The 17,374-nt window shown below is 42.5% G+C and overlaps 1 protein-coding gene across 5 annotated transcripts in view; it reads left to right on the top strand.

The window, feature by feature from the left end:
• PCYT1B (phosphate cytidylyltransferase 1, choline, beta) overlaps positions 1 to 17,374 on the top strand; it is a 188,558-nt gene that overhangs the window by 141,979 nt on the left and 29,205 nt on the right. For all 5 annotated transcript variants that reach the window (XM_037821896.1, XM_037821898.1, XM_037821895.1 and 2 more), the window contains 2 exons: positions 8,187 to 8,338; positions 11,052 to 11,130. In XM_037821896.1, coding sequence (XP_037677824.1) covers positions 8,187 to 8,338; positions 11,052 to 11,130 — 231 coding nt within the window. The remainder of the gene's footprint in view (positions 1 to 8,186; positions 8,339 to 11,051; positions 11,131 to 17,374) is intronic.

Here is a 17,374-nt window from a genome sequence, read left to right as displayed (position 1 = left end):
AGTTAGCAAACAAAACACCTAAACAGTGAGTTTAAAGAGCCTGACAGATTAAATGTGGGTCCCCTACATCTTTGGGTAGACTTCTAGGAATTGCACTGGATGGAGGCAGGGCTTTGCTTATGAAACCACTCTGGTCTGGGCATGTGTATGGACAGGAGCTTGGTTGAAACTCTGATGGGAGAGATGATCCTGATCTGGAACAATTTAAGGATAATGGTCACTGAATACCCACCTCTACCACCCACAGGAGGAAAATAAAAAATAACGACAATAAACATACTACTACTATTGCAGACATGAATATTAGTCCAGAAACTCGGGTTTATGCTTTATTGTATTTTTTTAACTTTTTATTGTAATATATATACAACTAAAAATTTCCCATTTAAACCACTTTCAAGTGTACAATTTAGTGGTATTAATTATGTTCACAAAAATGTGCTACCATCACCAACATTCATTACCCCAAATTTTACATCACCTCAAATAGAAACTCTGCACCCTCACCCCCACCCCCCACCCCAGTCCCTGGTAACCTGTAATCTACTATCTGTCTTTATTGTATTTTAATTCAAATTAAATATTCCTTTAAGATTCTGTCCTGCCTGACTGGTGGGACATTCAATCTTGGTCAGTAATGGGCTTGCTTCACCTCCCCAGAGTCAAACAGTTGTCCAACATGTTTACAGAAATGGGAGAGGGGCTTCCAGTCTTTAGCCCATCGTGGTTTTTGCACTACCCTCATCATCTGAGCCCAATAATTACTAGAAAGGTGGATCCACTGTGACTGTTGCAGGCTGAACACCTGTGGTCTGTGCCCAGGTGGGAACCCCAGTGCCTCGCACACCATATCCTGATCCCTCTTGAAGCTCTGCCACTTGTCCCTTCTGCTCTTGTTGGATCCACAGACCTTTTGACCTCTTCCCGGTTGGAGGGAATCTTCTCTCTCTTTGTCCTCCTCTTCATCGAACCCCCCTACCCCACCCCAAGGAGCTCTGGCTTCGGGAAAACAGAAGCCAGCAATGCAGGCTGCCTATTAGCAACTTGAGCCTTCATAGCTTCTGCAAGAGAGTTTAGGCCAAGAGACCTGGATCCCAGCTTGGAATGGGGGCAGGGAAAAGAACATAAAACACAAATGAATATCTCCATAAATGGGTCTATGTAACTACTACTATTAATAAATGGCTAACATTACTGAGCATTACTCTCTGCTCATATGGATTATCAAATTTAATTCTCAAAATTTCACTGTGTTGTAAAGATGAGGTAACTGAAGCTTAGAGAATTTAAGTAACTTTCCCAGTCATTGTAGAGCTGGGATTAAAACCCAAATCTATCGGGCTCCAAAGTTCAACCCTTATGTTATATTTTCTCTCCCAGAGGGTACTGATAATATTTCATTTTGAGCACAGTGAACTGCCAGGGTAGGTTAACTGCGGCATGAGCGCCCAGATAGCTCAATGAATTCATCCATTGAAGATCAGTGCTCGGAATTCTCCATCTGGTTGCCAGAGTGCATTTGCCAAAGCTCAAGTACAACAATGCTGCTTTGGGCATAATTAATGTTTAGACAATAACTGGTCAGCATGTTCAGCTGCTTCTTGAGGTCATTCCTGGGGTATGAAAATAGGACCCTAGATTGGCAAAAACAGGATGTTTGTTTTCTTTGTGTTCTATCAGGACGCCATTATCTCGGTCATCCAGAAGTTATACCAAATTGTTCAGGTGCGAGTTCAAGAATGGGGAGCATATGAACCGGCCTAGTTTTGTGCTCTTTAAAATAGAAAATTGATTAATTTGAAATCCATTTCTGCTCAGTATTCTTCAAGTTGTGTTTTGTTTTCAACACAATTTTATTTATGCACTATACAATCTATCCAAAGTGTACAATTAATGGCTCTCAGTATAATCACAGAGCTGTGCTTATATCAAGTAGTATTTTAATAAAGTCCTAAAAGAACATTTAAAATACCTTGGATCATTTTTTAAATTGTATAGTTTGGCTCATAAATAATTCCTATCTATGGAGTCAGAAGCCAATGTAGTGAGTGAATCAATACATAGTCATTATGGCCTTACTACCTGCTCTCCCCTTGCTGGGTGTGATGGGTGATTCAAAGACAGGCAAGGTTCTTTACTGAAGTTGTTCATAATATGCCTCAGAGGTTTTCAAACATTGCATGCACCAGAATCATCCCTGAAGCTTATCAAATGTAAAGCTGCCTGGGTCCCACCCTAGACCCACTGAATCAAAATCCCAGGGAGTGGTTCTTGGGCAAATTTGTATTTAACAAGCTCTTTAGGTGGTTGACAGTATTTTGGTAATGTGAACTGCTATAATAGAAAACATCTCAGGAAATATGAGTAGGAGACATATGCATATACACATGTGTCTAGAGACACATTAGTCTTTCATTTGCATGTATGTTGTGGAAATGTGCTTGTAGATAAATATACATCTATTTTAAATAATAATCATAAGCATTTATTGAGCATCTGTATGTCAGGCACTGTTAATTCGTTCAACAAATATTTAAGAGCCCACTATGGGTCAGGTACTATTCATCAGAAAATGAAACAGACAATAATTGCTGCCCTCAAGGAGCTTACACTTCAGTAGAACACCAACACTAAAAAAAATTAAATAAGATGATCATATGATGATGAATACTTCTTGGTCAAGTGGAGAGGGGATTGCAATTCAGAATAGGGTGGTCAGGGAAGACTTGAACAGAGAGAGGGAGTGAGCCCTGTGGATATTTGGAGTGTAGCTGTTCTAGATTTGGGGAACAGGAAGTGCAAAGGCCCTGATTGTGGAGCAGCATCCCTGGTGGGTTCAGAAAACAGCAAGGAGGCAGGGAACTGGGTCACAATAGGGGATGTGGTTGGAGAGGCAAGGAGTAGACAGAGGTGTGGATCTTGCAGGGGCCTTGTAGGTAGCTGGAGGACTTTGGCTTTTACTCTGAGGAAGATGGGAAGGGTTCTGAGCCCAGGAATGGCACAATCTGACAGGTTTTAAGAGGGTCATTCTGGCCAATGAGAATAGGCTGTCAGAGTTGGGCAAGGCTGGAATCTGGAGACCAGTTAGGAGCCACTGAAGTCATCCATGGGAGAGATGGTGAATGAGCTGGCATGGGAGCAGTGGAGGTGGTGAGAAGACCTGGCTTCTGGGTATATTTTGAAGGCGGAGCCAGCAGTTTTGCTGATGGATTGAATGCCAGGTGTGGGAGGACAGAAAAATCAATGACTTAGGCTTTGGCCTGAGTAATTGGACGGATTGTATTGCTGTTGACTGAAATTGGAAGACTGTGGGAGGTGCAGGTTTGGGGGAACAGTCAAAAGTTTGGAGGGCTTGGGTACATTTAGTTTTCCCCATTGAGAAGGCAGTTGGATATAGGAGTTTGGAGTTCACGGAAGAGGGTCCCAGCTAGATATACGTATTTGTGGATTATCTGCATATTTAAAGGTCTCAGGTTGGAGGAGATTACCAAGGGAGGGAGTGAAGAGAGAGTAGAGGGGCGAGGACTGAGGCCTGGGGTATTTCAGTGTTAGAGGTTGGGGAGTTGAGGAGGAACCTGCAAATGAGACTGAGGAGTGGCCGGTGGGGTGAAAGATGAACCCGAGAGTAGGGGGCCTGGAAGCCAAGTGCAGGAAGACTTTCAAAGAGGAAGGAATGATTGTGTCGTGCTGCTGAGGGTCAAGATGCGGACTGAGAACTGACCATTAGATTTTGTAATGTGGTACTATCGGTGACCTTGAAAGGAGTAATTTCAGTGGAGTGGTGATGGTAAGAACTTGATTGGAGTGGACTCATGAGAGGATGGGAGGAGGGGAATTAAAGGTAATAAGCGTGAAAAACCCTTGAGGGGGATTTTGATGTACAGAGGAACAGAGAAAATGGGCAGAGGGGAAGTGACTCAAAAGAGAATTTTTCAAAGATGGGAAAAGTAGCCCCATGTTTGCATGCTGGTGGGAATAATCTTGGTACAGTGGGAAAATTTGATGATGTGGGGCAGAGGGGAGAATTTCTGGAGCAATGTTCTGGAGTTGACAAGAAGGACATGGGATCAAGTGCCCATGTAGAGCAGTTGGTCTTATATAAAGAGCGTGACTGGTGGTCATTTATGGTATCAGGAGGCACAGAGGAGTATATGAGTAGAGATGCTGGCAGCTGGGCAGATGTGCTAAGTGCTTTGCATTAGTTCTCACAGCAACCCTGTGGGGGCACTATTACCCCCATTTTATAGATGAGGAAATTGAGGCAGAGAGGCTGAGTACTTGCCCAGGGTCACATAGACAAAAAGTGCCAGGTCCAGAATTCCAATCCGTGGTCCAACCCAGGCAGTGTAGCTTCAGAGGCCACCATTCCTAAACATGCCATCATCTGTCTCTTTATACATGGAATTTTAAGAAAATGTATTTCACACCTGATCAATTGAAGGCATCATTAAGAACATTATGATACGTAGTTTGTGGAGTAAATGTTACAAGTATCTACCATCTGACTCTAGGCACTATCTTAAACAATAAACTTTATTTTTTAGGACAGATTTATATTTACAGAAAAATTATGAAGGTGAAACAGAGTTCCCATATACCCTGCATTAACATCTTATATTACTATGGTAAATTTGTTATAATTAATGAAACAATATTAATGTTATTAGTAACTAAAGCCCATACTTTATTCCAGTTTCCTGAATTTTTTCCTAAAGTCCTTTTTCTGTTCTTCTATGCACTTACTATGTTTTAATTATTATTTTTAAATGCAATTTTCTTGAGATATATTGACATATCAGATAATATCCAAAGTGTACAATTAATGGTTCATGATATCATCATATAGTTCTGCATTCATCACCGCAATTTTTGAGCATTCTCATTACTCAAAAAAAAAAAAAAAAAAAAGAAACCTAAGAATAAAAATAAAAAAGAATACCCAAAACATCCTATACTCCTTATGCCCCCTATTATTTATTTATTTATTGCCTTTATTTTCTTACTCTATCTGTCCATACATTGGATAAAGGGAGTGTCAGTCACAAGGTTTTCACAATTACACAGTCACACCATAAAAGTTATATAATTATACAGTCATCTTCAAGAATCAAAGATACTGGATTGCAGTTCAACAGTTTCAAGTATTTCCTTCTAGCCGTTCTAATACACTAAAAATTAAAAAGGGACATCTATATAATGCATAAGAATAACCTCCAGAATGACCTCTTGACTCTATTTGAGATCTCTTAGCCACTGAAACTTTATTTTATTTCATTTCTCTTACCCCTTTTGGTCAGGAAGTCTTTCTCATTTCTATGATGCCGGGTCCAGGCTCATACCCGGAAAATCATGTCCCACATTGCCAGGGAGATTTCATGTCCCACATAGTGGGGAGGGCAGTGAGTTTACCTGCAGAGTCAGCTTAGAGAGAGAGGCCACATCTGAGCAACAAAAGAGGTTCTCTGGTGGTGACTCTTAGGCATAATTATAAGTAGGCTTTGCAGGAATAAATTTCATAAGGGCAAGCCCTGAGATCGAGGGCTTGGCTTATTAAATTGGGAGTCCCTAATGCTTGAGAGACTATTAGGAGTTCCCCAGGTGGGGAAGTTTAATATTTTCACATTTTTTCTGTTTTTCTAAGCACTTTCTAGTGAACAAACATAAGGGCCTCACATATCTGTCCATACTCCTCTACTTCCTGTTTGTCCTGGCATCTTTTAGCAAATGGGTATGCAGATAACATCTGCCTCAAACATATTATGCAAATCTGAAATGACACATATCAGTAGCCAGATGTAGAGCCTTGTCTCAGAAGTAATTCTTGAAGACATTTGTTCCTTCCCTGACCCCTCACCTCACCAAGCACCAACTGCTTGGAACAAAATGGTTCTTTTGTATAGAACATGAGGTGGTTTCTTTGCCAGTCTTAAGAATGATTTAGGCTGTGCCTTGTCCTGGCTTCAGTCTGTCAGTGTGACTAAGGAGGACCAGAAAAGGTGGGTGCCTCTGGGAAGGGCTGGGTTTTCCAAGGATGCTGGGCATGGCCATTGGCTGTACATACTCTATGGCTAGGTTTGGCTCTGGGGGGCAGGTCATCATTTGGTTCCAAGAAAATGATCACATTTCTGTTTTTAAAACAGAATTTTAAAATTTGTGATTTTATTGTATGTACACAATGCCTTAAAGGAAAAGCTCAGCTTGAGGAGCAGTCAGCAGTATTGGGAAAGAGGGACTGTGCCCATAATGACATTTCTTTCTAATGTGTGGGAAAACTGCCTTTGTCAACTAAAAAATGTATTCTGGTTAGAGTAGTGAATCATTTATTTTCTCAGTTTATTTCTTTTTTTTTTTTTTTTTTTTTTTGGCTTTTATAAAAGGGATTTATTGGGTTACAAATTTATAGTTCTAAGCCCATAAAAGTGTCCAAACTAAGGCATCAACAAGACGATGACTTCACGGAAGAAGTCTGACAGCGTTCAGAACACCTCTGTCAGCTGGGAATGCACATGGCTGGCATCTGCTGGTTCTTTGCTCCCAAGTTGTGTTTCAAAATGGCATTCTCCAAAATGTCTCTGGGCTCTTCTCTCTCATCTCCTGTGCATCCTTGCTTCTTTCTCCCATGGCATTTCTCTCTCAGCATCTGGGTTCCTCCCTTAGCTTCTCCAGGCTTCATCTCTTAGCTTAGCATCTCCAAACATCCTTCTGTCTGCATCTCCAAGTGCCTCCATGTGTCAGCAAGCATCTGGTTCAACTCTTAGGTTCTCTTAACTACTCCAGTGAACCAATCAAGACCCACCCTGAATGGGGAGGGTCTACATCTCCATGGAAATAACCCAATCAAAAGTGTCACCCACAGTTGGTTGAGTCATATCTCCATGGAAACAAGATTGGGTTAAATGATCATGGCTCTTCTGGGGTCCATAACAGTTTCAAACCAGCACATCTGACCACTATGTAATGAAACTGGCTCAATGTGATCCTTTTCCTGTGCCATTTCAGCCACTTGTCACTTCTGCTTCCTCTTGGCTTCAGTCGCCAGGCTTCCCTGGGGCATGCGCAATCAATCTCCCTGGGGATTATTCACTTGGTGGATTATGCATGGCATGTTTCTAATCCCAGCTGGGCTTCCACATGCCACCCAGCATGATCTCAGCAACACCCTCTTCTGTCATCTGTTGTGCGCTTGGGAAATAAAATCCAGTTTGAATCCGTTAACCTTGGTTTCTGCCTTCAAGGCGTCCACACTTGGGGTGGGGGTGAGGGGTGGGGTGGCCGGCAGGCAGTCATTCCTTGTCAGTGTGTATGGGCAGCATCAATTCAGAGGCAAATGTGGGTATGCACGAGTCCAAATTCTGCAGAGCCATCAACAAACTGTCATCTCCAAGGAAGATGTCCGATGAACTCCTCAGGAAACGAACCGGCAACTTCGACGAGCTCCCCAGGAAATGCTTCACTGGGCAGCCGAAGAAGAAGTCTCAGTTTATTTCTAAATATTTTTTATAACTCCTCAAAACATCCTTTCTAAGGCAGATAGTGGAGCTATGACTATCCCCATTAGAGGGTTCCAAAGCTTGAGATCTAGAAAGGAGAAGAGATGTGGGAAAGATGAACTTTGCTAGATTGGACCTTCTATTTTATGACTTTTTCCTCTTGATTGATATGTAGTGACTAGACCTCAATCCAGGGAACAGAAGTGTGTGTGTGGACATGTGTGTATATGTGTGTATGTGCGTGTGTGTACTTTACTAAGTACAATGATCTAATAAAGGAATTGGAACTGATTGTTCATACTGTGTATAATTCAGGCCTCTTAGTTCTTCTCCTCTCAATTCTCTGTTCTTGTGGTCATTTTATTTCTGTAGTAATTTTCACTAAAGGGAGGGATAGGGAACTAAAAAGATGAAAGTCACAGTTGGTAGTGTGGAGAATAATTTTAATAAATGCCACAGTTGTAAGAGAATTCAGTTGTAATTAGTACTAAAATGAAATTCTGAATTGCCGATAGATTTCAGCTTACTTTGCTCTCCTGATCCTTTGTTCTTGTAAAATATGGAGTTTGATTATGGCAAGCACCTAGTGACACTGTGCTCCTTTTGTCTTGCTGAAGAAGCCATACTTGCACCATTGTGGCAGTGAGCAGGGCCTGGGCCAGGTAACAGCATCTAATGCATTTGCCATTTCATCAGTTTGCAGTGATGACCTCACCCACAAATTTAAAGGTTTCACTGTGATGAACGAAGAGGAAAGATATGAAGCTCTCAGACACTGTCGGTACGTGGACGAAGTCATCAGAGATGCTCCGTGGACACTCACACCAGAGTTCCTGGAAAAACACAAGGTACTTCTCATTCTTTTCTGTTCTCTAAGTAGTAGGAAAGGGAGTCTAATCCTATACTGCAGCCTAGACCACAGAAAGCCCAAGGACTCTTCCAATTCCTAAAAGAAGTAACTTCAGGAACCATTATGTGGTGTCACCACTCTTCCGCCTCGGGCCTGGGGGTTGGTATCCTCTCATTTCCTTGAGTGTTGGCTCTATTTCTTCCTCCTTTGGAACTCTGAGAAAGATATTTAACCATTATGTGCTCACTTACCTCACTTGTAAAATGGGATGATATTGGTACCTTCCTCATGGGGCTGTTTTGAGGATCTAATGACATAATCCAAGTAAAGCACTTAGAACACTGTATGGCCCATAGCAAGAGCTCCAAAAATGTTAGCCGCCATCATCATCATCATTGTTGTCATCGTCATCATCATCATAAGCATCTTCATCATCATTGTTGATGCTTATAGATCCACAGGCATCACTTTTCATCTTATCCAGGAAGTCAGGGGTTAGCCTTTAAAGAAAGAACTTTGTATCTATGATTTTGTGACTCTAAGAAACAGCTTACACTGACATAAGATTTTTATTAGTTGAAAACATGAGAAATTCTTTTGATCTGCATCAGATGATGTGCTTTGTATCACCCTACCAGCCCCACATTAGGAGCTATTCTTTTCTTTTATAAGCAGTACAAAAAAAAATAAGATTAAGCTGCTCCCAGAGTTTTCTTTTCTATTTTTAAATTCATGATGCAGAAAAGAATGGAGAACACTGATAAATGTGCATGGGTAATAGCGGAGGAGACAATTTCCCAGCAAGAATAAAAAGAAAAAGGAAAAACTACAATATGATTTATTTCCAGCAATCACTAACACATTTTTACTAAGCATCTATTGTATACTCAACTTGTGCTAGGCATTATGGCAGATACCAACAGCGATAATGATGGCTGCTGGTTATTGATTATGTACAATGTGCCCAGCACTGTGCTAAAAACTTTACTATTACACAATCTCATTCAATCTCATGGGTACCCTGAGAAGTAGCTGTTGTTCTTGTTATGATGATGCTGCTGCTGATTTGGTGGTGATTATACATTGGAGAGGAGGGAGAGCTAAATAAAAGTAGAATTAAAAAAAATAGTTTGAGTAATAAAAAATAAATTAAAAAATAGTTTGACTAGTAAAAATGAAGAATAATAAATATTTATTGAATACTTACTTGTAACAGTTGTTATTTTAAGCATTTTGCATATATTATCATATATCACTTAATCCAGTGGTTCTCAACTGGGGGCAATTTTTCACACCTCCCTCCACCCCCCAGGGGACATTTGGCAATGTCTAGAGACATTTTTGATTGTCACAACTAGAGGGGTACTATTGGCATCTAGTGGATAGAGGCCAGGGAAGGTGCTAAGTAGCCTACGATGCACAGGGCAGCCCCCCACAACAAAGAATTATCCAGCCCAAAATGTCACTGGCGCTGAGATTGAGAAACCCTGATTGAATCCTTAGCATGTATGAATTATATAGCTAGTAATGGTGGAGCAGGAATCATTCCCAGACAACCTACTACCACTTTCAACTACCACTCAAGGGGGAGTGAAGCCTCATTATAAAGAGCTGGGAAAGCCAGGCCAGGAGTTTTTACTTGATGTAGAAAGAAACGGGGAACCAGTGAAGATCAGCAGGCATGAGGATGACAAAAAGAAAACTCTGTTTAAGGAGAAACCCCAAGTGACAGTGGGATGGCTTGGAGGGGAGGGATCCTCCAGGGAGGAAGGCCAGATATAAGGGGATGGGAATTATCTGGATGACAGGGACCTGGGTTTGGTGTAGTAGTGATGGAGAAGAAGTGATGGGCATGCGTGTGCACACGCACATGTACCCACATCAATGGAACATGTGATCTATGTGGTGTGGAGAGTGAAAGATGTAGGGAAGGAAGGCTGATTCCAAGGTTTTGAGTCTCTATAAACTGGGGAGATGGAGGTACCATTGGAAGGGGGCACATGTTTAAGAAGGATGAATTTAACTCTGGACAGATTGACTTTAAAGTAGCAGCAAGAGGGGTGAAAGAGAAAAGGGCTGCAGTGGGAGTTAAGAAAGCTGGTTTCCCAGCTGCCCACTTCCTAACCCCAAACCACTAATGAGCCATGTGACTTTGGCCAACTCTAACAAGTTTTCTCGTTTCAGCGGCCTATCTCCCAACGGATATAGTAATATGTATTCTACCTACCTCACAAGGTGGTTGTGAGAATCAAATGAGAAATGTGAAATTCATTTTCACAATATAGAATATGACCTAAGTGTGAGGGACTTGTCTTCAGTGGGATGGGAAAGGAGAGTTGAGTTCCTCATCATAGCAGGGATGATTAAAATCTGAAGAATGAATGAGTTCTCTGAAGGAGAAAGTTTAGAGGTAGAAGAACAGAAGGGCAAACAACAACAACAACAGAAACCAAAACCCCTATCAGAGGTAGGAGAAGAAAGTGGGACCATCAAAGGAGAGAAAACAATATGTATTTTTCTAGCTCTAATTATTTCACAGAAATGGAGACAGTGGGGAATACATTTCAGTGAAGAATTCAGACCCACAATATAAAATTGGAATACAAGTGCCTGATTTCAAAAAGCAGTTTGGGGGCACTAGTCCCCTTCAAATCCAAAGATGTGCATATGCATCCCCCTAGTGACATCACTCCTTTCTCTCTCTTTAACAGATTGACTTTGTGGCCCACGATGACATTCCATATTCCTCTGCTGGTTCTGATGACGTTTACAAGCATATAAAGGAAGCAGGTGAGGAGTTGTCCTGTGTTTGCTTGTCCACCAAGTAATCAGATTTAATAAGAGAAATATGCCGTAGGACTACAGCACCTATATATAGGGCATTGGAATTTCAGGGGTCTCCCAAGTAGCGTCTACAAGCCTCTGTTGGCATGTGCTATGACTCAGTCGCAACTCATGACTCAGATGCCATCTGGGCATTTATATAGGAATTCAACCGAGCAGCAAAGTACTCAACTTCAGGTCTGAGTCTCAATTTTAGGAGACTAAAATCACAGGACTCTATTGCTCAAAGGGCATTCACTTTCCTCACTCACAGTTAAGTCTTCACAATGGAATTATTTTATACTCCCAAGAAACTTCCTTCCAGAAGAAGACAGTTAACTGGCTAACTAATGATCTGGACTCCTTGTCTCCAAAGTCAGCCCTGCCATATTTCTGGTGTCATCTTGTCACTTGATAATAAGATCCTCAGGTACCACCAGCAGAGGCAAAAAGTAAATAGATAAACATTTGTGGAATCAGGTAAAATACTTCCTTTCTTGAAACTCTTAAGTGATGTCATGGAAGGCAGGCATGGTGCCTGACTTTGGAAGCTGTCATATTTGTCACAAAGCTTTTCTGTTACGGTCAGGGAGTTAAAGGGCAGTTGGAGAGAGGGAGGCTTGTTTCCATCACAAGCTCTTTGGAGTTAATTCCTTTGTCAAGTTCTCTGCCTGCACATGCTGCTGATAGCTCTGGGGAAATGGCTGTTGGGGCATCATAACAGATCTGTGGTTTCTAGCTTCAGCAGGCTCTCAGTGCTCCTTGGTAATCTTTTATCTAGTCTTTTCCCCCTTCATGCCCTTATTTCCCCACAGCTCCTGTCATCTTTACCTCCTCTTACTGCATCCTGAGAAAGAGGGAAACATTTTCCATCCCAGGCTAACCTCTATGTCTGAACCCACCCCGTCCCTTCCCTGGAGCCTAGCTTTGTTGATTATTCTTCCTTTTTGATATCTAAAGTTCTCACTCCAATTGTTACTTAGCTTTCAAACATATGGAAGTCTACAAAAACAAAGCATACAACCCACATTTTTCTGTCTGCTCTCCTTCCTGCCTCTCTCTCCAGTCACTTCCTCGCTCGGTCCTGCTCTTCCCTGCAACTTGTAGACTCACCTCCCCAACACTCCTCAGCCACCTGCACTCTGACTCCTGCTCCACCCTTCCTAAGGTTCGCAATGACCTTCGAGCCACCAAATCCGGTGGCCTCTTTTCAGTCCTCCTCTGGGCATATTGACCCTGCTGACCATTCTTTTTTAGATGCTCTCGTCCTTCTTCTGGGCCACCACTTGCTTCAACTTTTCTTCAGTCCTTCTGACCAGTCCTTAGCTTCATTAACTGGTTTCTCTTCCTCAGCCCTACACAGCCTTTCCATTTTCCAAGCCTCAACTCTGTTCACTACCCTCCATAGGCCCTACACTTCAGGCACATGGAATCCCTCCTGGTTTCCAGAATATGCCCCAGCTTAGTGCCTTTGCTAAGCTGTTGTCTGGGCTTGGGATGCCCTTCCCCTGAGCTTCTGCTCTCTACTCAAGGTCCAGCTGAAGAACCAGCCCAGACATCCCCTCTTTCCCTGGGGAATTATTCAGCCCTTCCCTGTCCTCCTCAGATACTCTTTGCACATAGACCTCTTTTTTAGCTTTCCTCTCACAGCATCTTGATGGTTTTCCCACGTGTGTGTTCCTCACTAGAATGGAGTGCCACAAGGGCAGGGCCAATTTTCATCTATCTTTTTTTTTAAAATTCAGTTTTATTGAGATATATTCACATACCCTACAGTCATCCACAGTATACGATCAATTGTTCACAGTACCATCATATAGTTGTGCATTCATCACCAAAATCAGTTTCTAAACATTTTCATTGTTCAAAAAAGAGATAAAAATAAAAGTATAAAAGAACACCAAAAACATTCCATCCCCCCATCCCACCCTATTTTTCATTTAATTTTTGTCCCAATTTTTCTACTCATCTGTCCATACACTGGATAGATGGAGTGTGAGCTACAAGGTTTTCACAATCACACAGTCACACTTTGTAAGCTACATAGTTATACAGTCTTCTTCAAGAATCAAGGCTACTGGGTTGCAGCTCAACAGTTTCAGGTATTTCCTTCTAGCTATTCCAATACACTAAAAACTAAAAAGGAATATCTCTATAGTGCATAAGAATAACCCCCAGAATGACGTCTAGATTCTATTTGAGATCTCTCAGCCTCTGAAACTTTGTTTCGTTTCTCTTCCCCCTTTTGGTCAGGAAGTCTTTCTCAATCCCATGATGCCAGGGCCAGGCTCATCCCTGGGAATCACATCCCACGTTGCCAGGGAGATTTATACCCCTGAGAGCCATGTTCCATGTAGTGGTGAGGGTAACTAGTCCACCTGCCAAGTTGGCTTAGAGAGAGAGGGACACATTTGAGCAACAGAAGAGGTTCTCTGGGGGAGACGCTTAGGCACAATTTTAAGTAGTCTTAGCCTTTCCTTTGCAGTAACAAACTTCATAAGGGCAAGCTCCAAGATTGAGGATTCGGCCTTCTAAATTGGTAGCTCCCAATGCGTGTGAGAATAGCATTAATTCCCCAGGTGGGGAAGTTTAATATTTCCACATTTTCCCCCAGTTCCTCAGGGGGGCCCTGCAAATACATTTTTATTTGCTGTCCAAAAGACTTTGGGATTTCATCCATCTTTGAGTCCCCAGCACAGTCCTTGGTGCATTTTTAGTGCTCATTAAATGCTAGCTGAACAAGAGAGTAGTTTTATGGAGTAGGATGGGCAATTAGCTTAAGATGGAGCCTGTCTGCAAGGGCTCTTCTCACCACAAGGTGAGGAGAGCCATTTACCTAATTTGGACACAATTTGGGTCTTTCAGAATTTTTCGTATTATTTAGATGTAAGAGGTGATACTTTGGTGTGAATTATGTGAACCTTTGCATCCAATTTCCGTTTGCTTTCCAATGGGATCTTGGCATCTGAGTCCCTCAGACACCTGTAAGTTACTCCAAATCATTGTAGCCTCACAGACTGACAAAATCCCAGTGAAAGAGGCAAGGCTCACCATTTCTCTTGTTTCAAAAATGACTATGATCTAAGTGAAAGATCTTTAAAAATTATATTTATGAGTTTGTGTTTTTCTTGCTCTATCTTATGTCAGGCAAGAGAACAAAAATCATGAGTTATAGATGCTCTTTTTAGCAAATGTATAATGAAAAATAGTCTCTGCTACACATTCACCACCCAGCATTTGTCATTTTCCTGAGCTGAGGCTATCAGTCAATGCCACAGGGTTTCAAATAATCATCTAAGAATTAAATAGTTATTGCTGGGATTTAAAAATTATCCCCCAAATATATCCATTTGGATTACACTTAAAAAGATAGACGGGGAGAAGGTAATTACTTCTATCCTCTTTTAGAGTCAGCTGGCTTTTTTGACCCTAAAAATGAAGACGTCTGAGTGAAGAGGGGTGGTTACTTAGCTTCTCCATCCTTCTTCCTTCCTCCAGCTACCTTCTGCAAATCTCCCCTTAGCCTATTTGCTGCATGAAAATTTTGGAGCAAGGAAGAGTTTGGGGAAGGGATGGGCTAGAACTGGCATTTTAGCTAAAGGTAGAGTGCAGAAGTATATTTCTAATGACTTTGTTTATTATCTGCTATTTTACTGTCTACCATGAACCTTGTCTGTAAGTACTGTATGTGCATCCATGCATACCTTCATATGTGCATTACACCATTATCTGGCAAGGTACAGACAATCTAATTAATGAGTTACCATATGCTTTACTTTGGGATTTCAAGAAGTCACACCCCACATTATACTAGGGCTGCCCCCATGGTTGACACCTGTCATCAGAGCCATCCTTCCCCAGTTGTGGGGGGACACTGAAACGCCACTCATGGATCTCCCATCATTCCTGAACCTCAGCCTGCTGCTATTACAGTCTTTTCCTGGTACTCAAGGGCTTTCAGATTCTTGAGGTAGGATGAACTTTAAGGGATACCAAGACCAGCGTCCCATCCCCTCCTTGGCATCATTGCCAGCTCCGGATAGAAATGATGTTTGTACATCTCCCATGATGGGGAATTCCCTACCTCCTAAGGCAGCCTGTTCCATCTTTGGATGGTTTTGACTCTCATTGGTTAACCCATTAATCCCCCGAATGCATCCACAAAGCCAGGAATTGTCTGAGGGAAAATGGGAATGGGATACAAATATGAATAAGACATAGTCCTCACCTTTGAGAAGAGAGCGGAGATGGACATAAATAAGTATACTGTAATGTAATACGACTGTGAAGGGGTATATTATAGCAGGCTAGGGAGGTGTGTCCAAAGGTGGAGGTGTATAAAGAAGTGTAGCCTATTGGAGAAAAGCAAAAGTGTTAATGGAGTATAGGGCATGGCATGCAGAGGTAAGGACAGAAATGGAGACTGGAAGGTTAGGTTGGATTAGACTTAATTCTGTATAAAACTTGGAGCCAGACACCACTCTAAGACAGGAGAGTGCCATGAGCAAGTCTGTTGTGGGGGAAGGACCAACTGGGGACCAAAAGTAATTTCTGTAGCTGAACTTGCTTAGGAATCCCTTATTTCTAGATGATAGAAAAAAACATGCCTGGAATTCTAGGTTTGTACTTAGACTCTAAGGAGTAAATTTTTTCGCCTTTTTCTCCTGGGGTACTCTGTAAGTTTTTCGGGCCTATATTTTGACCTGGCATGGGGTCAGCCATCTCCCTCTGCCTACCAGACCCCTCTAGCAGCCCCCTGATGCCCAGCCACCTCCTCCATCTTTTCCCATCCACCTCCTTATCCTCACCCCAGCCTCACCTCAGCCCTTACCTGTACTTGCCTCAGACCCTGTAGGATTCCCTTCCCTGTGCTCCAGTGACCCACCTAGCAGTCATGCTGATCTTAAATCTCTGCTACTTTCTAAATTCCTCTAGAGGGTCCTCCGGAAATTTTTAAATGCCCTCCAAAAACGCAGGCAGCGGAAGGGAGCCATGTCAGGCTTGTCTGTCCTGCCTGCCATCAGGAATAGGAATACTCTTAGCAAGGCCTCCCCATGTTGGCACAGAGTCTCAGTGAGACAATTTCCTCCTGAAGTTCCTGGTGGGAAACAGGGTGCTGGCTCCTATGCTCTGATCTTTCTAAAGGGGTCTCTTCCCTACCCCTGTCCCTAGGATTTGCACCTGAGTTGGGGCAGGGGACAGGCCCCATTCATGCTCTCCTGATCCTCAGCTACATCTCCCTTCCCCTGAAGTGATGGAGGTCTGTCAGTGGGTTCAGGACAGCCATGATCCCTAGAAAGGAAAACAACCTTGGATAATACTTCAGAAAGTTATTCTGTTACATATAATGTACTTATTTTCCCCAATGGTGTTTTTGTTGGTTCACATCCCTTTGGGACCTTAGAAAAGGCTCCCTCTGTGGTCAGGGGCATTGGACAAGAATTGGAGGCTTGAAATTCTCAAGTCCAATCTTGTTTATCAGGAGTCCCAAGAAAGAAAACCCCATTCACTTCAGATTTGGAATGCTGCCGAGGAACACTGGGGGCAAAGAACAAACTGGCTGATGTGTCAGTTCTAGTGAGATGGGTTTTGGCAAGGAGGGATTAAACCTTTTTAAGTCTTTGTAAAATCTGAGCAGTAAGCTGGCTGCTCCTTCCCTATAATCACCATGAAGGACCTGGTATAGACCAGAGCTTGTCAAACTGAGACATTTCTACAGATCACCTGCAGGGTCTTGTTCAAAATGGAGTTTCTGATTCAGTAGATCTCATGGGGCCTGAGATTCCCATTTCTAATGAGCTCCCAGGTTGTTAGATGCCGCAGGTCCATAGACCTCACTGAGAGTACAAGGATCTAGGCCAGAGATTCTGGCTCAGCTGAACTGCCCCCAGGGTTAATTGAGTCAGTGTTTCCTGGTCAGTGTTTCCTAGCTGACTTGTTAGTATAGGAATAAGTGCTTGGTGGTTATCTTATTTCTGGGCAAGATCTAGTGATCTAGGAAAAAGTTGCTGTCCCAGTCTTCCTGGTCTGCTATGACAAATACCACACAATGGGTTGGCTTAAACAATGGGAATTTATTGTTTCATGGTTTTGGAGTCTAGAAATCCAAACAGGCCATGCTTTCTCACAGAGTCTGCAGCATTCTGGTGCTGGCTTGCCAAAAAGCTTGGGGTTCCTTGGCTTGCATCTCTGGCTTCTACTTCTGCTCAGT

The sequence above is a fragment of the Choloepus didactylus genome, chromosome X, assembly GCF_015220235.1.
Source record: "Choloepus didactylus isolate mChoDid1 chromosome X, mChoDid1.pri, whole genome shotgun sequence".
Classification (NCBI taxonomy): domain Eukaryota; kingdom Metazoa; phylum Chordata; class Mammalia; order Pilosa; family Megalonychidae; genus Choloepus; species Choloepus didactylus.
Note: the sequence above shows the minus strand (reverse complement) of the source record. Positions and strands in the feature narration are given on the sequence as shown.